This window comes from Miniopterus natalensis, chromosome 11 (assembly GCF_054644295.1).
Source record: "Miniopterus natalensis isolate mMinNat1 chromosome 11, mMinNat1.hap1, whole genome shotgun sequence".
NCBI lineage: Eukaryota > Metazoa > Chordata > Mammalia > Chiroptera > Miniopteridae > Miniopterus > Miniopterus natalensis.
The window spans coordinates 44,646,319-44,669,091 of NC_142091.1; the positions used below are offsets into that span (position 1 = coordinate 44,646,319).

Consider the following 22,773-nt stretch of genomic DNA (forward strand, 5'->3'; position numbering starts at 1 on the left):
TTTTTAATTGAGAGGAAGATGTGTTGGGGTGAGGCAGGAGGTATTTCTTTGAACGGCCAGGATGGGTGCCTCTCTTAATAATGCTGTCTTGCTTTGAATGAAATGACTCAGTCAAAAATCAATGCTTTAAAAAATCCCAATGCCCAGGTCTCACTTCAGACCATCAATCAGAACCTCTGAGCATCGGTTCCAGGTATTAGTTGTTTTAAAAGTTCTCCAAGTGATTCCAATGTTCAGTATAACCAGCTCTACTTAATGCCTTCCCAACACACGGGTGCTTAACAAATTAAGGTTTCTGATTATGATGTGTGGAATGACAATTCTTTGAGTCAACAAAGGTCTGGAAATATAAACAGGATGGAACACGGTCTTACCAGTGCTGTCTCCCTTACTAAAAGTATGAAATATCTTACTAGACAATTCTTTTAAATCCTCACCCGAGGATATCTTTTTATTAATTTTAGAGAGACAGGAAGGGAGAGGGAGAGAAAGAGAAACACTGATGTGAGAGAGAAACATAGATGGGTTGCTTCCTGTACATACCCTGATCAGGGACTGGACCCACAACTTGGGAATCGAACCCTTGACCTTTTGGTGTATGGGACGACGCTCCCACCAACTGAGCCACACCGGCCAGGGTTACTAGGCAATTTTAATAGCATGCATTGGAAAACAGTATTTCCTGATTTCATATTTTAAATTGAGAATGTCAGTAAATACTTTCAGCTACTAAAAGAGTCCTTGTTATGACTATGCAGGTACCTGTAATATTCTGAAAATTGTTGATTTTTAAAAATTTGCTCATCTTCTTAGTCATGTGTATGCTCCCTCCTCTCTCCCTACAACAACCAAGGTAGGAATGTAAAATCTCCTTGGAGAATGTTTTCACAGGGGCTGAGTTTCAGCATCTACTCTATACGACTACTACTGCTGTTAAAAATTATGATGGTATGCCAAAAATTTATTCAGTGCTTACTATGTGCTAGCAAGTTGTGCTAAGAAATTTACAAATATTTCCTACTATGATCATCGTGACTCAAAGGGCCATTTTGATGAAGAAACTGAACTCAGAGAGGTACTGTACTTGTCCAAAATATTCAGTTGGTGTTGGAATTTAACTCACGTCTGTTTGCTCCAGAGCCCAGGGCCTTCACTGCTACTCACGCTGCCTCCAAGGGCACATTTCCCACCCAGAGAGTGTGCCAGGGGTGGAAAAACTGAGTAAAATGTTTCCCCCAGACAGTGATACCACTTTGAGATATTAAGATAGTAAGAGATCTAACTGTTCAAAGGAGCTATGGGGATGACCACTTGCAGTGCCTAAGAGCTAACGCAGCACATCACCTCAGAATGTGGGCATGTGTTTCACATCCCCTGTGCTTCTGTAGTTCAGGGCAAAACCCTAAAATGGCCTTCCCACACGTGAGGGCAGTTACGTTATCAGAGTTTTAAATAAAAACACACAAAAGTAACAAAAAAGATAAAACAAGAGCGTGCAAACACGTACCGTGCTCTAATCTTTCATAGTCAGAATCCAGGAGAAATGTTTTAAAGCGATTAGATACATAGTGGAAAGCCAAGAACTTTAAGTAATAGAGATTGAATTCAAACTCGGTTGGATACTGGTGGTGGACCTGAAACACACAAGGCAAAGAAAAGAGTACGTATCAAGCCAGACAAGTGGAGGCCATGCCCCTGAACGCTGAGCCGAGACGCGCAGGAGCTGCATGGTCGCTTCGCTGAATCCTGCCATGAGTGCGGGGGGAGGGGAGCCAGCCTTTCCGGCACCTTGAATGTGCCAGACTCCATGCTAGGGCTGTTATAACACAATCTCATTTATCTCCATAACAACACTGCAGGACAGACATCATTTTTTCTGATTTTATTGAGATATAACTGACAAAACACTGTGTGAGTTTCAGGTGTACACGTGATGATTTGATATGTATATCCATGGAATGATTACCACAGTAGGGTTATAGGTAGCCCTTCCCTCACTCACACAATGATTATTATTTTTTGGGGGGAGAACATTTAACTCTACTCTCTTAGCAACTTTCAAGTATATAATACAGTACCTTTTAACTATAGTCACCATGCTGTACACTGGATCCCCAGAATTTCTTATAGCTGGACGTTTTTACCCCATGACCAACATCTCCTCATGCCCCTCACTCCCCAGACCCTGGCAACTACCATTCTGCCCTGTTTCTATGAGTTTGGCTTTTTCAGATTCCACAACCAAGTGAAATCATACAGTATTCATCTTTCTACGACATTTAATTTAGTGTAACGCCCTCAAGTTGTTGCAAACAGAAATATTTCCTTATTTCCTCATGGCTGACCAGTATTTCACTGTTTATATATGGAACATTGTCTTTACCCATCATCCATAGATAGACAAGTAGGCTGTCTCCATATCCTGGTTAGTGTGAAAAATGCTGCAGTGAACATGGGGGCACAGATATCTCGTTGAGAGTGATTTCATTCCCTCAAATATGTACCCAGAAGTGGGGCTGCTGGATCATACAGTAGTTCCATTTTTAATTTTCTGAGAAACCTCCACACTGTTTCCACAGTGGCCGCACCAACTTACATTCCCACCAACAGCAAGCAGGGTTCCCTTTTCCTTACATCCTCACTGACAATTGTGACCTCTTGCCATTTTGATGACAGCTGTCCTAACAGATATGGGGTGATTTCACTGGGGCTTTGATTTGTATTTCCCTTATGATTAGTGATGCTGAGCACTTTTTCATGTACCTCGTGGCCATTCATATATCTTCTTTAAAAAATGTCTATTCAGATCCTCTGAAGACAGGCATTTTTATCACCACTTTACAAATAAGGAAGCCAAGGATGAGCAAGATTCAGCAGTTTGCCCAGCGTCACTCAGCAGAGACTAGGGAGCCCAAACGTGAACCCCGGCTTGTTTGGCTCCAAGGTCTGTGCCCCATTCACTACCTTCTCCTGTGCTAGGCACCTGACAGAAAGAAATTCATGTAAGTTACAGTTCTTCCTTTCCAGGCACTTGCGGTGTAACAGTATGTAATAAACAATAAAACTTGTACTTACACAAGTTTGGCAGCGAAAGGAACAAGGAGAGAAGGTCATTTAGGGAGATAGCAAGGGAGGTTTTCTGGAGAAAAGAAACTGTGCCTGTGTGAAGGCAACACAGAAGCAGCCAATACAGAGAGAACAAATCGTAGCGAGACTGATAACTGAGAGTAAGGCCCTGGGAAAACAAGAGTGAACAGGGCTGGGGCCCAGATATAGGGAACAGTCTTGGAAATGAGAAGGGATAGAAAAGTAGATAAAAAAGAAATATGTTCACGTGACAAGGGAAGGCGGAGGGGCTCATGCCTTTTAAACTTAAATTTTCATCAGTATGTTAGGCAGTGAGATCACTGGACACAGTAATAAAGACAAGGGGATGATACGGGAGGGAGGGAGCAAGGCAGAGCTTGGACTAGTCCCTGGGCTATAGCATACTCCAGGCAAGCAATCTGCAGACTCTGTGGAGCTATCTTATGTTGACAGAAGGTAGGCTGATGACCTCGTGACACTCTCCAAACTGCCCAGCAATCTCACCTCTATATTGTTCAAACCACCTCTCGCAACTAGTTAGAGAATTTTGTTTGCTTGAGATAAGTTTCAATGATTGTCCTTGCTTAAAAGCTGTTTTAAATGAACACTGCTGGCAGGCTGTCTAGGAGCCAGCTTTCCTCTCCATGTTTAACTTGGCAATGTGGAACCACACTTGGTCAGCCAAAGTGAGCAGGAATGTGGACAATATGCAGATTGCCCAATAGGTCAATGGGAATTTAAAGTCATAATCCGGATATCATTGATTGGTCACCTGGGCAGAAACCTAGTTTTCTGTGATGATTAAAAGTTTTTTCTTTCTCCAACACTTTCTTATTGGCTTTTTAATTGAACTAAAATTTTAGCTCATAAGTAACAAAATATAGTGGATTTTAGGAAGACTTAAGAGAGTCTGACTCTTAAGCAAAGGAGCTGACTTCCTGCCCTGAGCCACTGCTCCTCCTGTTGCATCAGGCTCCACGGGACAGGAGAGCTTTCCAAGGGACAACTGTGACAGGGCTCTGACGAGCTAGGTAGTATGCCATATTCCAGGTTTTTTAGAACTGTAAGCATATGTATTAAGTATGAATTCTCTCATCAGTGAAAATGAAAGAAATAGATAACATGGGTTTCCTGTGATTATGTTATTTGAGCAACTAATTATAAAGCTAAAGCATACTTGAAGAGTTTATAGTTATAATTAAATAAAATGTAAGTTAATCTGATACATATTTAATGATCAAGTTATTATTTTGAAGCATTATAACTGGGCATAAAAGTAAGTTCATGTAAGTGGTTATTACAATTAGTAATACTTTCTTCCATTTCTAAAATGGAAAATACAATTTTAAAAAATAGCTTTCTTTCCTTGCTTTGTTAGGTCTCTAGTCTTTGGCTCAAACATCAACCACGTCCTCTAGCACAACAATTCTCTTTCAGACACTTGTCTCTACTGACACAAATGCACACCAGCACACACGGGCCCTGGTGCGGTGCTCTACTAGGCCTGGCTCTCAGGGGGCCCCATCTGCTTTCTGAACCAGTGTGCAGACCGACAGTTTCCCGTGCTTTCCCTCCTGACCTGACCTTTAATGCTATGCAAAGACCTCTAGTCAGACCTCCTGGTTCTGAATCAAGAGCACCACTCCAAGGGACCTGTGCGTACATGATGGGGGGGGGGGGGGGTGTGACTCAGACTGAGTGGCAGGATAGAGGAGACAGGCCCAGGAGGAAGAAACCTGGTTCCCTACCATGAGAGTCTCAGGAAGAGACATCTGCAATGCGCTCAGGCAAGGTGAGCTCCAAGAACAACTTTGCCCCAACAGCCCTTGAAATGAACCTCAGGAGTCACAGGCCAGCCCCCTGGCTCACTGTGCCCAGGGGAAGAAGAGTTCAGAGCTGTTTCACTGGCCCAGTCCACAACAGGTCCTAAAAACTCTTAAAAACTTTTATTTAACAAAGCCCCAAAACAACAAAACATTTCTCTCATGACCATTAGCCACAGAAACCACTCGCCGCATACATGTACGTATCTTTCCTGGATTATTCTGATATTTAATACGCTGAGGAATATAATTTTGAAGAATCACTTCTGAGGTAAAGTAGAATGGAAATGATAGTGAGTTTGACCTTAAGATGAACTTACAGGCATTTCAGGGAGATCACGTGCTGGGGCTGAGAAGCAAAACTCCTTTCTTTACAAGTGGAAAAATGCTTTCCCAACCCATTGTGCTGAGTGACTGGTCTCATCACAAACCCTGGACTTGGAAACACGTGTGTGTGTGTGTGTGTGTGTCTCTGCAACTGTGTGCTACACTGACACCTGTGTGTGTGTGTGTGTGTGTGTGTCTGCAACTGTGTGCTACACTGACACCTGTAGTTGCTAATGTTGGAGCTGAAATACAATCTGCCCCCAAACTGGGCTCAATTATCAGGTCTATTGAAAAAGGAAGAAAAGATGCTGAGCAGTTTGTTTTTCCCTCTTTGGCAACAGTTTAAGCAGCAAGCATGTAAGAATTTCTCAATGAAAATAAAAATCAGATTGACCTGAATTCTGGGCTGATTAATACTTAGATACCACATTTGGAATCTGACATTAAGAAACACAAGGAATTTTCTGAAATGTTTTTTCTACCATGATAAGAAAGACAAAATATGATGCTGAAATTTCCAGTAAGAGAGAAAGATGACACTTTTCTCCATTTGTCACGCATCCCAGGAACTCAGTTTGTCCCACTCATTGGTTCCTTTCCCTCCTTGTAAATGGGACACCTGGACTCTTGCAGTACATACCACAGTGGTCTCCCAAAGGCACAGTCCACAAGCTCCCTTCTCCTTCTGGTGAGCTATAACTGACAAATGACAAACTGCACATATTTAAAGTATAAAATTTGGTAAGTTTTGACATATCTATATACCCGTGAATCTGTCACCACAATCGAGATAATGAACCTTTCTGCCTCCCTCTGCAATCTCCTCTCCAAGCAATCACTGATGTGCTTTTTGTCACTGCAGATCAATTTGCATTTATCTTATGTAAATGGAATCATAAGTATGTACTCCTTTTGTCTGCCCTTTTCCACTAAGCATAACTATTTGAGATGCATCCAAGCTATCAGTAGTTAATTCTTTTTTATAGCTAAGTAGTATTCATTGTATGGACATACCACCATTTGTTTATTCATTCTCCTGTGGACAATGAGTTGCTTCTACATTTTTGGTTATTATACATAAAGCTGCTATAAATGGTTATTTACAAGTCTTTGTAGGGCATAAACTTTTATTTCTCTTGCATAAATGTCTAGGAATAAAATGCTGAATCACATGGAAATAGGTATGTTTAACTTTTTAAGAAATGACCAAATTGTTTTCCCAAATGGTTGTACAATTGTATATTCCCATCAGCAGTGTTAGAGAGTTCCAGTTCCTCCACACCCTTGTCAACATTTGAGGGAGTCAGTTTAAAAAGTGTTAGCCATTAAAACAGGTATGTAGTGGTATCTGTGATTTTAATTTTGCATTTTGTGATGAATGATATCAAGTATCTTTTCATTTGCTTATTTGCCATCTGTATATCTTTGGTGAAGTACAAATGTTTTGCCCATAAGAAATATGGGTTGGCTGTTTTCTTATTAAGTTTTGAGAACATACATCATTTACAAATATTTTCTTCTACTCTGTGACTCCCCCCCCCCATTTTCTTAACAGTGATTTTTGAAGGTTTTAATTTTGAAAAAGTCTAATTTATCAATATGTTCTTTTATCAATCATGCTTTTGGTGTTGAATCTAAGGTATCCTTGCCTAACCCAAGGTCACAAAGATTTCTTCCTATGTTTTCTTCTAAAAGTTTTATAGTATTAAGTCTTACATTTAGGTCTGTGATCTCTTTTGAATTAATTTTTATATTGGTGCTAGAAATGGATTAATTTTTTGTATCTGGAAATCCAATTGTCTGGCACCATTTGTTGAAAAGACTGTCCTTTCTCTACTGATTGCTTTTGCATGTTCATCAAAAATCAATTTTCCACGGATCATGTATGTGTGAGACTATGCACTTTATTCTGTTTCATTGACCTATTTGTCTTTACACCAATTATCACACAGTCTTGATTACTATAGCTTTATAGTAAGTTTTGAAGTCAGATAGTGCTAGACCTCCAATTTGCTTTTTCAAAGTTGTTTCAGATATTCTAGATCCTTTGCAATTCCATATGGACTTTAGAATTAGCTTGCCAATTTCTACTAATCTTTAGGTCAATCTGGGGAGAGTGACATTTCAACAACATTAAGTCTTCTGACCCACGAACAAGAGGTATCTCCTGATTTATCTAAGTGTTTAATTTCTCTCAGTAATGTTCTGTAGTTTTTCAGTGTCGTCTTTAACATATTTTGTTAGATTTCTTTCATGTTTTTTGATACTACTGTAAATGATACTGATTTTTAAATTTTAATATTCCAATGGTTAATTTTTTGTAGATTTCATAAATAATCATGTTGTTTGTGAATCAGTTAGTTGTACTTCTTCCTTTCTAATGTATCTGTATTATTATTTTCCTGCCTTACTGCATGGCTAGGACCATTAGTACAATACTGAGCAGAAGTGGCGAGGCAGACATCCATGTCTTATTCCTGATCTTAGGGGTAGAGCATTTCATCTTTCACTCTTAAGTATGATGTTAGATGTAGGGTTCTAAAATAGATACTATCTATAGTTTGAGCAAATTCCCTTCTATTCCCAGTATCCTGAGAATTTTTATAGGGAATAAATGTTATATTTTATCAAATGCTTTTTCTGAGTTTACTGAGATGACCATATGGCTTTTATTTTATTACTATTTAAAAAAAAAAAAATGTTTTCATTGATTTTTAGAGGAAGGCGAGGGAGGGAAAGATCAATGTAAGATACATCCATTGGCTGCCTCCTACACACCCCCTACTGGGGGACTGAGCCCCCAACCTAAGCATGTGCCCTGATGGAATCGAACTTACGGCCTTTTGGTGCATGGGACAATGCTCAACCAGCTGAGCCACACCAGCCAGGGTTGGTTTTTATTTTTTAATTTCTTAATATGGTAATTACACCGATTGATTTCAAATGTGGAACCAATCATCCATTCCTGGGATAAATCCTGCTTGACCATGGTATATTATTTTTTAAATATACTGATTTATATGGATTTGATTTGCTAACTTTTCGTTTACAAAATTTGAATCTATGATTATCAGGGATACTGGTATATAGTTTTCTTTTACTGCTTCATCAGGCCAGGGTAATGCTGGTCTCCCAGATTGAGTTGGGTAGTATTCCCTTTTCTTCCATTTTCTGGAAGAGTCTTTTTGTAGAATTGCTATTATTTCTTCCTTAAATACTTAGTAGAATTTACTAGTGAAGCCTCTTGGGCCTGAAGTTTTCAGCATGGAAATGTTGTAGCTACAATTTAAATTTCCTTAATATGCCTATTCAAATTATGTATTTTTTTTCTTGAGTGTGGTAGCTCATGTTTTTCAAGGAACTTGTCCATTTTAACTAACTGTTGATTCCTCTGGCACAAATTTTATGAATCTTTTCAAGTTGGTCACAAGATTTTTGGGTCCTAAAGGCAAGCCTGCTTCAAATAAACTTAGCTTTATTATGTAGAATTGGGAATGATAGGTATCTCAGCCAATAAATTAATTCTATATAAGCATTTCCCAAAATATGTTGATAAACAGAGTTTTAAGGTCTACTTAGGCATCATCTGAATTCTGTTCAAAATACTTTTGTATGTATCTTGATGAAGATAAAAAATAAACAGATTTAAAAAACTAAGCTATGTGAAGCATTTTAGTTTTGTTTTCCATTATGGAGTGAAATCTGCCAATTTCACTTATTTATAAGAAGAGAACCTGAAATGGAATTTGGAGAAACATAAATTTATAGAGTCTTATTTTTTGCCCATGGGCCATTAAGTACTTTGTAAAATTTAAAAATAAACTATGACTCAAATCCCAGGAAAGATCAAGATTTTGGGTATAAAATATAATAAGTTAAAATTGGATCTGCTTTCAGGAATTACAAATTTTAAGCTACAAGAGATCCTATATAGAATGGTGTCAACATTCTAGACGCACACTAGAAAAATAAGTAGCTAATAGTAGTTTTTGTTATTTTACAGATTAAGTTTTAACAAACATTAATTGTGTACGTTGTACTGTGCCAATCATTTGACATAAGATTTAAAAAAAAAAAATCTTTATTGATTTCAGAGAGAGAGGGATAGAAACATCAATGATGAGAGTCATTGATCGGCTGCTGCCTGCAACCTGGGCATGTGCCCTGACCGGGAATCAAACCCTGATCTCCTGGATCACTAGGTTGACACTCAACCGCTGAGCTACGCTCGGCCGGGCTGACATAAGATTTTTAATCATTCATATAGTGTGTGTGTGTATGTGTATATATAGTACACAGAGGTTAAAAATTTGTTAAAGATCAAAAATTAGTAAATCAGACTGATATACAAACTCAGATTTACTTTATGGCTCATACAGTATAAGCTTTAATGCAAAATTGCTTTGTTATAAAATAGCTTGGATTATGTCCATTTTTGCCAGTTTTCAGTTGAGTGGGAAGCAGGCAGACACCAAACTCTTGTGTATACCGTGAACCCATGAATCCATTAGCTACAGGTATTTTGCCAATATTAATGGATACATTTTAGAGTAATCAACCTGTGTGAGGGCATCTTAGCTCAAAAACAATAGCTTTTGTCTTTGAAATGGGGCCTATCATAGTGGTGGCAGACAGGAACTGTGAGGAGAATCATACTACAAAGTCAGATCACAGTGAGTCAATTTACAATTTGAATGAACCTCAAAGGCAAAGCTGTAACTGTTACTTGTTTTCCTCAAAGTAGGAAATAATGAAAAAGTTCTAAGATGTCCTCAAAGATTGATTCCAATGCTGAAATAAAGGAGCTGCTTTCTTATACTTCATGTTTTCATTCATATCACACATATTTCCCCTCTTGGTATTGTATTTTTAAGACAAATTTTAGGAAAAATTTCATTTTTGTACTTAGGATGTATTTTCCTTTTGAATTTGGTTCAACTATTTTAAGAAAAGGAAGCAGCCTGTAATGATATCATTCGAGCTAAGCCAATTTGTTTTAGAAGTAACAAAAAGCCCTGCCAGATGTTGCTATTATGAAACAGTGATCTAGCATTTATAATTCATCTGACACCTGGATATACTGGCGTAAACAATGGCTTTTTACATGATGAGGCAGTTCTAATTTAAGATCAATGCTTCATCTGTTTTCTTTGTAACTCTTACTAGCACTAATGCACAAGTCTGGGCAGATTTCCATGGACTGCCTTTTGGTATTCGGCATGTTAGATGGTGAACACATTCCACCTAGACAAGTTTCGCTTGCTGCAGCGTAACTTTGCACTTATTTTTAAATGTCGTTGGGCCTGGCTCCACTTTGTGCCTCTGAGAGACTGAGGACAGCACTAATTTGAACTGTCTGGCAAAAGCCAGAGTCATGTAAAACACGAGTGTTAGAAAATGCCTATGACCAGTATGAAGGAGATGATGCAACACTGCCTTATAATTAAATCAGCAAGAGTCAGGAGCACTATTTGTTAACCAGTCTTCTAGAGCCTCCTGTGTTTCAATGAATAAACAATCCCTTTTCAGCACAAAATAATTTGCCTTACCAAAGCCAATACCTATCATAGCCACGCATCCTTGAGATACTGCAATTAAGGTCATATGCTTGCCTTGCCAGGACTTGTCTCCACTCAGATTATTATGTATGAGGTTCTAGGTCAAAGGAGGGTTTGGGAAAATTTTTAATGTGGCACAGCCAGATCTGAAATCATACAAAAGGGGTCTGTAGACCCTGAACAATATTATTCTCTACAGCTGTGAAGCATTCACTTAGAACTACTTGAGTTTTCATTAAAACTCAAACTGTTTTCAATTTTAGAACTAACTGGTTTACATAGAATATTTGAATTTTAAGCTCTTATTTAAAATAAAGTTACCAGAAATTAAACATATACCCCAAGTTATTTTATGTAACATAACATAATGCAGCTTTAGCATCTACAGTAATGCGTTCTAAAAATAACAGGAATGTAATTTAGTACTTCATTTTAGTTTATGTCAAAATGCTCTGTTCATACCCTTAAGAGGTACTCTTCAGAACACACTCCCACTCCCACCCACCTCACCCTAGCCCACCCCCAACAATAAAACATAAGCATTACATTCAAAGCAATTATTATCCTTGGGATGCAATGATGTTCCCATCTGCAAGGGAGTTATGTCTCGTATGAAAACCTCCATCTCTTACTGTGAGTGGATTCTTTTGCTGAGACTGTTAAGGTGCAGAATTCTGCAAACTGAAATTGGACATTTAACACATTTAATAGTGTACTGAACTTAAGCCAAATTCAGCCACACAAACTCAGTCCCCTACAACTCTCCTTCAGTTAAAAGGAAAGGAATTGAAAAGAAAATTTTAAAAAGTTGTCTTTAGAGAGGGAGGAACCTAGGGGGGGGGGGAGAGAGAGAGAGAAACATCGATGTGAGAGAGATACATTGATCTGGTTGCCTTCTGTGTGCCCCCTGACCAGGTATTGAACCCAAAACCTTCTGGTGTATGGGATGATGCTCCAACCAAATGAGCCACACCAGCCAGTGCAAAGAAAGGAATTTTTAAAAGGTAAGAAGCCCAAAAGGAGGTAGGGACAATGGGAGGGGAAATAGTAGCAGGCCAAGAAAATTCAGTAAATTTTTGAAAGAGGGAAAATAGAAGGAAGAATAGCAGTTAAGTGATAGAAAATGAGAGGCTACATTGGGATGCTCCTGTAGGATGAAATGATTTGAGAAGGCAACAGTTTGCCTATAAATCCAGAAAGGCTCAGAACTCAGAAGCCCAAGAACTGAGTAACACATATAGGGGTGAAATGAGAGCTAAAAGTGAGGATTAGTTATAAGTCTATAGAGGCAGTGGGGAGACCTCATGTGATCTCCTTCTTGCAAGCAAGAGATTGTCCTCTGGAAAAACCAAACTTGATAAACTCTGGTCTTGGGAACACCAGGTCCAACTAGATAAATGATGATGCTATGAAAAGCATGAAAAAGATAAAAATCTGCATACTTGATTGGGATTTCCCTGGACTCATTTTCTGCTCTCCTTCCAGAAAGCAGATAGTCAGGCTTGTAAGGACTCTCTGAGCACCAGGCTGACAAAACTTTCTCTGGAGAAAAGAAATAGCTGCTGTTTCCTTTTCCTGGAACTCCAATTTACTGACATGTTGGACTTCCTAGTGAAAAACACTTTTCAAGTTCATCGAAGTATAATTTACCTATGACAAAATGTTCCTATTTTAAGTATACAGGTTGCTTAGTTTTGGTCACTGTGTACAGTCATGTAACCACCACAATCAGGATATTTAGCAGTTCCCTCATCCTAAAAAGTCTGTTCATGCCCCTCCGTGGTCCATCCCTTCCCCTGGTCACTGGTCCCAGGCAACCACTGATATGTCTTTCGTAACTCTGGTTTTGCCTTTCGTAGAATTTCCTATAAATGAAATCATACAGTGTGTAGTCCTTTTTCACAACCAAAATGACTTTAAGATTCATCCATGTTTTTGTGTATATTACTACTTGATCCCCTTTGCTTGCTGAATAGTACTCCTCTGTATGAACACACCTGAATCTGTTCACCTGCTCACCAATTAAGGGGCATGCTAACCCTTTCTAGTCACACCCATTCCCTTTCCTCCATTATCTCTAACCCTTGGAAACCAAGAATTTATTCTCTAGCTCTATATTCTTGTCATTTTGAGAATGGTATATAAAAATGGAATCATATAGTGTGTGGCCATGTGAGATGCCTTTTTTTTTTACCTAACACAAAGCTCTTGAGATCCATTCAAGTTGCTGCATGTATCAACAGTGAATCCCTTTTCATTGCTGAGCTGTATTCCATGGTATAGACATACCAGCTTGTTCAGCCATTCACCTACTATAGGGCATTCTGTCCCCCTCCTGCCTCCAGTTTTTGGTTATTATAAATAAAAGTATTGCATAAATAATACTTTTATATTTGAGGTGAATTTCTTATAAGTAGCATATAGTTAGGTAGTGATATATCTAGACCATTTCCATTTAATGTAATTATTGTTATGTTAGGGCTTAAATCTGCCATTTCACTTTTTTGTCTTTAGTGTGATATATATATATATATATACACACACACACACACACATATATGTGTGTGTGTATATATATATATATATATATATATTTAGATTTTATAAAGTATTTTTATTTTTTGAAACATGTTTTTATTGATTTCAGAGAGAGCAAGGGAGAGGGGGAGAGAGAGAGGAAAACATCAACGATGAGAGAGAGTGATTGATCGGCTGCCTCCTGTACACCCCCACGGGATCTAGCTGAAATCTGGGCATGCGCCCTGACTGGGAATTAAATGGTGACCACCTGGTTCATAGGTCAACATCCAACCACTGAGCCAAGCCGGCTGGGCTATTTTTATTATTTTTAATCTGGTTATAAGTATAATACATCATGATTCTAAAGTTTTTTTTTTTTTTTTCTGACTTCTGTAGATCACCTGATCCACAGAAATTCCATTCTGATTTATCTATAGTGTGTCAGTAGTATAGTTTAGTGGTTAGACAGACATATATTTTACATAGCGTTCCCCTTGATATTTCCAGTACCCAGCCTTATATAGCTTTCTTAGTGGTTGTTCCAGCTATTATATTCTACATCTCATCACACTTTACTGACATTTTACCAGTTTCAGTGAAGTGTAGAAACCTTACTTCCCTTTATGTTCCCCCATTTAAAATATAATTGTCTTGCCCTAGCAAGTGTGGCTCAGTTGCTGGAGCATCATCCCACACACCAAAAGGTGGCGGGTTTGATTCTCGGTCAGGGCACATACCCAGATTTTGGGTTCAATCCCCTGTCGGGATGCATACACCAACCTGGTCTCTTCGGAAGTTCCAATTCTGGTTCCTGAAAACATTCCCACCTTTCCATCTAATAAATGGTTGAGGCCAATGTATTTCAAAGAGGCTCACTGTTCTGACAACTATGTTTGACATGCCAGAGCCCATTCATTGTTGTGGTGCAGATGAAGCAAAGCTGGAAATGCCAACCCTGTTTTTCTTTGGTTAATTTAGTCACCTAAAGGCGTCAATGTCTTCAATTTGCAAACCCAGTGCCATCTGATTCTGAAGCCCAATCCTGACCAAGGCCCCATTAGGAAGTTTTATCTGATGTACCTGAGATGGGGGAGAGCATTCACATCTCCCCCCGCCCCGCTCCCACTGGATTTGACCAGATTATATACCTGCTTTCTGCCTGGTCTCCTGATTAGCCCTGATTAGGTCGTCCAGTAGAACCGAGCCAGTGTCCTCAACCTCCTTGCTGGCCGGGTTAGGCCCTGATTCTTTCTCTAGGGGTTAGGCTCTACTTCTTATATGCCCAGGGGCAAGCTCGAGTCCTCCCCAAGTGGACAGGCTCCACCCTGGATTTCCAGCCCTGCCGTTACCTACTCTAGGTCAGATCTTGGAGAGCGAGCCCACATCTGCTCCTCTTCCCGGGAGGTGGTAATTTAGGTGAAGCCACTTCACTTGAGGGCCAGCCCAACAGCCAGCTCAGCTGTCCTAGTGTCAGGAACCAACTAACTCTTTTTCTTCTCCATTCCCAGAAATCCACGGCTGAGACTCAGGAAGTCTTAGGGCTGAATCCCTTCCATTATGGCATGAAGGTACCTGGCACAGCACTGCAGTGCTCAACAAATGCCAGTTCTTTTTTTCAGTCACATCAAGTCAATCGAAGCACACTCTACTCACCTGGTGTACACAGTCTAAGAACTGCAGGAAGACTGGCGTGAAACCACTACCCTGACAGTTGAGGGTCAAGCTGCTCCGCTGACTGAATTTATGACCAAAAGAGAGCCACTCTTTTTCAACCAACATCCGGAAGCCTTCGAGCGTCCTATAAAAGGGATCACCGAGTAACTGAACCAGGGATGTCACCTAGGGCACAAGCAGGATGGATACTTCATTACTTTCAGTTCTGAAAAATCCTGTTGCTAAGATAAAGCACTTCTTTTTGATGACAGCTAATTCAGAAGGTGACCTGGGCAGCAAGTTTGTTCACTAAATGCTCCAGGACAGGTAATCAAATTAATCCTCCAAACTTTCCAGTAAAAATGAAAAGTAAATTCATTTTGGCTCCATGTTTTCCTTCAGGGAATTCAGCTTTTAATCCTTACCTGGCCAGTTTGCCAACCGTGGTTTTTTCCTAGGTTAATTAATGCGGCCAGAGGATTAGTTCAAACCTATAGCTCCTTTTTGGCAGGTATAGATTAATGCCATACTACAGTTTATAGTCATACCTTTTCCTTTCACTCTGGAGTGAGTAAAGGAGGGGCTTATAGAGAACCAGGGGAAGGACTGACCAAACCCAGGAAGGATGGTCCATGTCCCACACTGCTGGTCAAGAGCTCCATCCGCATGCGTGCACGATGCACCTGCAGTGTGGCACCTGATGCCCCAAGCCAGAGCTTCAGGCTATCCAGAGCCTGGAGGCTCACAGCATAGAACTTTCTGATGGACACTGGGGGTATTTAACACAGGACTTTTTCTGTCCATACACATTAGTCATTATACAAAAGGTTCATCTGCAGAATTTAAAAACAAATGAACTGAAATACAAATTCATACAAATATAAAACTAAATATATGAAAATATGTGTAAATCATTTACTTGTGCTGTGATGTCCCAGCCTTCTTCCAAACAGACCAAAACAGAGGAACCATTCTCAAGTACTTCTGATACTACTACGGCCAGCTGCATTATCCTGTGAAGCTAAGAGACGAAAGGAGGCCAGTTAGACCAAGTGCTTTCTGAGTACCAGGAACAGACACACTTGCTATCAACTTGGACAGCCAAACAAATTAGGGATCAAGTATGTGCACAAAAGAGCCATGTAAGTTTTAAATACTTAAAGTTCTTTGTCAAAATCAAGATTAAACAACGATACATGTTAAAAGTAGGCACATTTAAAAATATTGTGTTCAAGTGATACATGATGAAATAAACTGATCTTAAATAATTTCCCCTGGAGTGGAACAGCTATAATTCCATAGAGCGGAAAAAACAGAGATTCAAAGCAGCTCTCCCAACATAGCTACTGAACTTAAAATTTGTTTTTCTATGATGACATAGTAAGTTCTATTTCGGATACTCTTAGTTTTTCTGAAATTAGATAGTGGGGATAGTTGCACAACTTAGCGAAAAGCACTGAATTGTACGCTTTAAAAGGGTGATTTTTATGGCAAATAAGTTATAACTTTAAAATAAGACACTTTTATTTGTCTATAATGTGTATTAAATGGGAAGAAAATTTGTATTTGTGCTCAGCTTTTAAAGCCAAGCCATTGACTCGTAGTCCCTAATGAACAATTAGGGTGTGAGCAGAGCATATAGATTCCAAAACCAAACGTGCAACCTTCTAGTTTTAAAAAATATTTTAAGCATCACTTGACATAATTTGTAGAATGAATCCAACCCTGAATTAAAACAGAAAACCCCCATGAAACAGAACTAGGCTACTTTAAACACAGAAACAAGGCACATGTCCTCTCCTACAACGAGCAGCTCCTCACTCACTGTTCTTGCAGACAGCAATGACCAGGCCTGAATTCTCCTGCACTTAGCACCTGCTGAGTTAACTTTTAAAATGACAATATCTCAAGTAGAACAATGTTTTTGTTTTTGGCACTAACTTCTGGTATGGATTTACTCTGGAGTAAGGAGAACACAGAATGTACCAGAAATACAGGTTGGGTGGTGGGAACAGTCTGGGGCTGAGGATCAGCTTCTTTCATGGGCACTCAAAGGATCTCAAATAGCCTTAATAGTAATTAACATACCCTGATATAGGTTTATTTATTTATCTTTTAAATTTAATTTTTTATTGATTTTGGGGGAGAGAGACAGACATTGATTAGCTGCTCTGTTGTTTGACCCATGCATTCATTGGTTGTTTCTCGTATGTGCCCTGATAGAGGACTGAACTCGCAACCTTGGCGTATTGGGACAACACTCTAACCAACTGAGCTACCCAGCCAGGGCTCATACCGATACAGGTTTATAACTAATTGTATATGTGGCTGTTTTTCTGTAGTTTAAGTACCTTAAAAATAGTTACTGCCCTGAGTACTCACATAATTTTCTGGCCTTTTTTTTGCCTTTTAGTCCAATATACTGTGGGAAACAACTGTTTTTTCTCTCAGGGGAGGCAGGAGGCTTCAAGGCAGATGCGTCAGGGGACAGAGGGGCTGGGGACTTGTGCAGGGAGGAGTAACAGCCATAGCACTGGGCCTAAAGACAAGGCTGAAGGCTATGGCACACAGATGCTCTTGGCCAAAGGTCTGTGTCAGTGTCTAAACCACATTGTCATAAATACCTATGTGTGCTGGCATACCCACTTCTAATTTCTCAATTAGAGTTCAATTAAAACATCCCAAGCTTGACTTAGCTGAAGGAAATAAGACAGTTTCCATCTAAAAATAATGATTCCCTCCTTAGCAGCCTATGGAGACCAAGTTTTCAATTACAGAGATAAAAACCCAAGGATGAAGTCGACCCCCTCACCTTCTGTATCATATGGGTCCCTGCAACCGAAAGGCTTTTAGAGAGGGCGCCCAGTAAAGGCAGAATGTCAGGGAGTGGGGGACACAATATTTCCCTCAAATGTCAGTTCTGTACACCCTTGAGTTCAAAGATAAGCTGCTCCAGAAGTTACCTGTGGGAACCATTCAGAGTCTCCCAGGGCCTTCAGGAAGGTCACGTCTGAGTCAGTTGGGATGGTGCTTGGGACACAGGCCCGCATCAGCTTTTTAAAACTGGCTTTCACTTGTCGGATGTCATGAAATTCAACAGGAACAAACTCACAATTTAAAGCAAATTCTAACTTAAAGTTCTGTGGAGAAAGATGCAGAGAATTAGGCAGATGAAGTGCTATTGATAGAAGAGCAATGATTTCAACACGGCAATGCTTAAATGATATAAGTAGCTGCAGAGGCTGTAATGGGTCAAGAAAGTCAGTCTTGTGTGGCTGTATCCGTATTACTGGAGTCATTCAGTGAGGCCTAGTGGTTTGACTTAGCTTGCTGTCATTCTGAGAATGTGAAGAGGCTACTGGTAGTCCGGAACCCGATGGAGCTTATACCACCACATATAAGTCAATATAAAGTCATGAACCTGGAAGTCTAAAGATGATATGTGTCCAGTGATATGTGGACAGCATGATTCAGACTAAACTGTACACTGTCTCCCTGAGATGCACACTGTAATTAAAAAGTGATATACTGCTGAGTTTCCAGAATTCTACATATTAAAATTTGTACACATACACATATTTGTTTCTTATTAAGCAAGTAAAACAGTCATTGTAAAAATGGGAAAAAAGGGGAGATAAACATTGAGAAGGAAATAAAAATCACTGCCTCACTGCCCTAAGACTACTAACATGTAATTACTCTTTTAAAGTCAAAAGGCTTTGTTGATTTCTAGCTTTGGGACAATATTTTTCCATTCAGTGTGACACGTCAATCTGTATTTATTTGAACACTTTTATCATTTATATCTTTAATCCATATGGAATTTATTCTATGTGAGGTTGCATTTGTAATTAAAGAATGCTAAGCTGATGGCCCAATTGTGTATTTTATTTTGATACTCTAGTTGCCTAATCCCAAAGATTTAAAAATTCTCTAACTTCTCTTGCTAAAGAATGAATTAATTTTCTCATTTTCTTTCCACTTTCCTCACTTCTGCCCAAATTACTCTACTGGACCATTTGCTTTTCTAGGAGTAAAACTGCTTTCTGGAGGTTGTATAGCAATGTGACTGTATTTAACACTATTGACTGTATGATGACAAATTTTATGTTATTTGTATTTTACAATAATTAAAAAAAACTGACATAGGGTCTATGCCATGTTTTATATTGGTTATTTTAGAGTACTTTTTAAAAGGCCCAATAAAGTTTAAAAATAAAAAGCAAAACCTACCAAGGTTTTAAAAAAATAGCATTTCTAATATGTATCAAGGAAAAAAGTTTCTTTGTCTCAGTAATTCTGCTTTTAGGAATAATCTAAAATGTAGGGAGAAACCCCTAGTGAACAGTATCTCAATTAAAAATAATAATCAACTCTATGCTTGAAAATGTGACTGTAATTTTACATACAGAAGATAAAGAAATGGAAACATCCATCAATATGGAATGTTATGTAGTGATGAAAATAATTATAAAGACTATTATACAACATGGAGACATGTTACAGTTTGAGATAAAGAACTTACCTGTATACATGAGGTCTTTTCTATTAGTTTTTAAAAAAACTTATAATGGATAAAGGATAGTTCACTTTTCAGGAAAACCAGGTTCCCTTCCATTCACAACTATAAAAGAGCTGGGTATGCCTATCTTTTTTAAATTTTTATTAAATATATCTTTACTGATTTCAGAGAGAGGAAGAGAGAGAAATAGAAACATCAATGATGAGAGGGTCATTGATCGGCTGCCTCCTGCACACCCCGGACTGGAGATCGAGCCCGCAACCCGGGCATGTGCCCTGACCGGGAATCGAACCGAGGTCTCTTGGATTCTAGGTCTACGCTCAACTGCTGAGCTATGCCCGGCCGGCAGGTATGCCTATCTTATAAACCAGGCGTTATCAACCACAGTGTTGAGACACACTGTTAGGGCAAAAGGAATTTGTTACTAAGTAAAAGGTATTCAAGTATGTGAATTAAAAAGCTAAGTAAGACCAATTCAAGGTTGTTTAGAGTAAGCCACTCTCACTTGCTTTCTTCTGTGTTTCTTTTGTTGGGAGAAAGAGTGAGCAGCTGTGACTAGAGAGCATTGTGCTGGAGAAGGGGGCTCTTGTCAGACAGGTATGGACTCGTGCTCCACAGACACAATTATATTAATAAAAAGCAAAACGTGAATACAATGTACAAAAATCCTAATAACTACTGTACCAGGATGGTGAGACTGTGTTTTAAAAACATAATTCTTTATTGATAAGAGAAAGAACAGAAAGAAAAAATAAAAGACAGAAAGGAAGAAGGGAAGGAGGCAAGGAGAAAGGGTCCCCAGTGGCTAGCCTTTACTGAGATGTGCACAGACCCACAGCTAATCTGGGGACTGATGTGCAAAGGGAATGGCAGAGGTGAGCATTCACAAGACAAACCTTGGGGAGTGATTCGGATCATGAGGAAGTGGTGTGCTGAGGTATGGAAAGTCTGTGCACTGAGAGACACTGGTGCCAAGGAAGCTGTTCTGGCTGGCAATTCTGGGTTGCTGCTGAAAGGTGTTCCAGCTATTTTCTGGATAGAAAAGTATCTGCTCTGTCAGAAGACACGTGTGCATATTTAAAAATTGAGCATTACCCAGCAGTTTCATGCCTTCTGCCCTAAAGGTTGGTGACTAAGTGACTGCAGCAGTGTAGGCAGTGGGGGAAGGGCCAGCAAAGCCAGCTTGCCACAGAAGAGATGACTCAGTCACTGGTACCTTGACCAAGCGAGTGGGATCAAGCATGTGGGATCTTGCTCACAGCCTCTGTCCACAGTTCAACTAAAGGTCTGTCTACACCATCCAGTGCTGATGAAGCACTGGACTAAACTTTGAGGGGATTTCTGAATTAACAAATAATTTTATTTCCCATATACCTGACAGTAGTAATGAAATTTATTTGTGATAGGTAAATTGCAGGAACATTAAACCTGAGGAATTACTGCTGCTTTTGGAGATAAAGACTATCTTTATAATTTATAGGACTTGATCATAGTGAAGCTCTTTAGCATAATAATTAAAAAATAAAGGTGATTAGCACTGAATAGTATGAATTTTCTGACATGTCTTAGGACATGTGCATCAGTATATACAGCTTTGTAAAGTTTTAAAAAATGCACCTTAGAAGACATAGCTTGGACTTCCCTTGCTCCATATGCAGTGAGTGCCATAGTCATCTTTCCACTCTTCTATCTCCCTGTAGCTTTCTTTGTCAATAGGTTTACAACAAAACCTTCTGTTCTGCCATAGGCACAGATTCCTAAGGAAGCTGAACTAAGTGGAAAAATCAGCCTAGATAAGCCTCATTATTTCTTTTTTGTGTAAACACTTCCTAATATTCCTGATGTTCATGATCTATTTATGATTATGAAAAAGTACTTCTTTTCATAGCTAATAAACATGCATATGTGTATATACATATCTATCTAGGTATATGTAGACATCCATCCATCCATATATAATGAGCTAAATTTTTTTGATATTGATTATTAACTCCAGGTTAAAGATCCATGCTGCAAAAAAAATAATTTATAGAAAAGCTGATTTATGAGATCAGTTTTATAAACTGCCTTCAAGTATCAATGAAATAAGAAAAAGAAATCTTACCCTTAATTGTGACTTTTCACCAAATATATATAGGGCTGCTTGGCGTTTCAAGAGCTGGTTTTGCAGGTAGGCGCTGTTATTATAGGAGGCCGAGTGATCCTTGCCTGCCAGCCGGGCGCCAACATCAATGAAGGATGTTGGAGAACTGATCAGGCGGGTGCTGGAGCGAAGACTTGCCCATACACCTTTACAAAAGACAAAACAACTGAATGAGGAAATCCGATGTGGGACTGCCACTGGACTGGGAAAAGGGTGCATGCTCAGTATCATTTTCCAGGTAGCAGCAAGGTAATTAATCTAGGTAATCATGGATCATACTAGTCATTTGTCATTTACGTTTGCAACGTATAAGCATTATTCAGTACAGCATTTCAGAACCATGATTAGGTGTGGAAGGACTAAGAAGTCACCGAGTCAATCCTATTATTGTATTTTGGTGAGAGGTCAGTGTTGATAAGTAAACACTGGGGTCCTACATAGAGAGAGTGCACTGGCACTGGGAGACAAACATGTGGGCAGGGGCAATGATGAAGCCTGGGCAGGAGGGGATGAGTGACGCCATTTCTCAGGGCTTTGTGAAAGAAGGAAGAACATTCTTCTGCTTTAGTCAGTCAATTCAATAAGAAATGTAGATTAAGGACAACATTAGAACTTTACCAAACCTACTAAAATCTCAGGCTGGATTTGGAATATTTGTGTATCATGACAAAGTGATGCAATTTAAAATTAGTAAAGATTGTATTAAACTTTTCCCCCAGTATCCATGAAAAATAGTGAGAAGTTATACATTTAGTCGTGTATATTTCACTGAATCTTAGGAGGCTTTATTTTAAATTTATAGTCAAAAGCAGATGTCTTCTAGGGAAAGGTCAAGCTAAGCTGCTAGAAGAATCTCATAAGTTGATCTTAATTACATTAATTAGAAAAATCAAGTATTTCTATATGCAAGGAGACTGTTAGATATTAAATATCCAAATACAAAAGCATATGCTAAGGCTGGAATGTGACTGGCACTGCAGCACCTACACAAGGCCCCTTACAAATGCCACAGGCTGCAGAGCTCATCTTGGGGATGTGGTCACAGGTGTACAAGACACTACTGCTGCCTCCCCAACCTGGGCTTTCCTCTATAGATTTGGAAAGGCTCCTTGAAAGGCTTTATTTACCCTTGCCCAGCTG

General features: G+C 39.2%; 1 protein-coding gene across 2 annotated transcripts in view; it reads right to left on the reverse strand.

Moving 5' to 3' along the window:
- Positions 1-22,773, reverse strand: part of SBF2 (SET binding factor 2) — a 313,031-nt gene that overhangs the window by 11,683 nt on the left and 278,575 nt on the right. For both annotated transcript variants that reach the window (XM_087821725.1, XM_087821727.1), the window contains 5 exons: positions 21,595-21,779; positions 17,932-18,108; positions 15,888-15,989; positions 14,969-15,154; positions 1,508-1,634 (listed from right to left, as the gene is read on the reverse strand). In XM_087821725.1, coding sequence (XP_087677851.1) covers positions 1,508-1,634; positions 14,969-15,154; positions 15,888-15,989; positions 17,932-18,108; positions 21,595-21,779 — 777 coding nt within the window. The remainder of the gene's footprint in view (positions 1-1,507; positions 1,635-14,968; positions 15,155-15,887; positions 15,990-17,931; positions 18,109-21,594; positions 21,780-22,773) is intronic.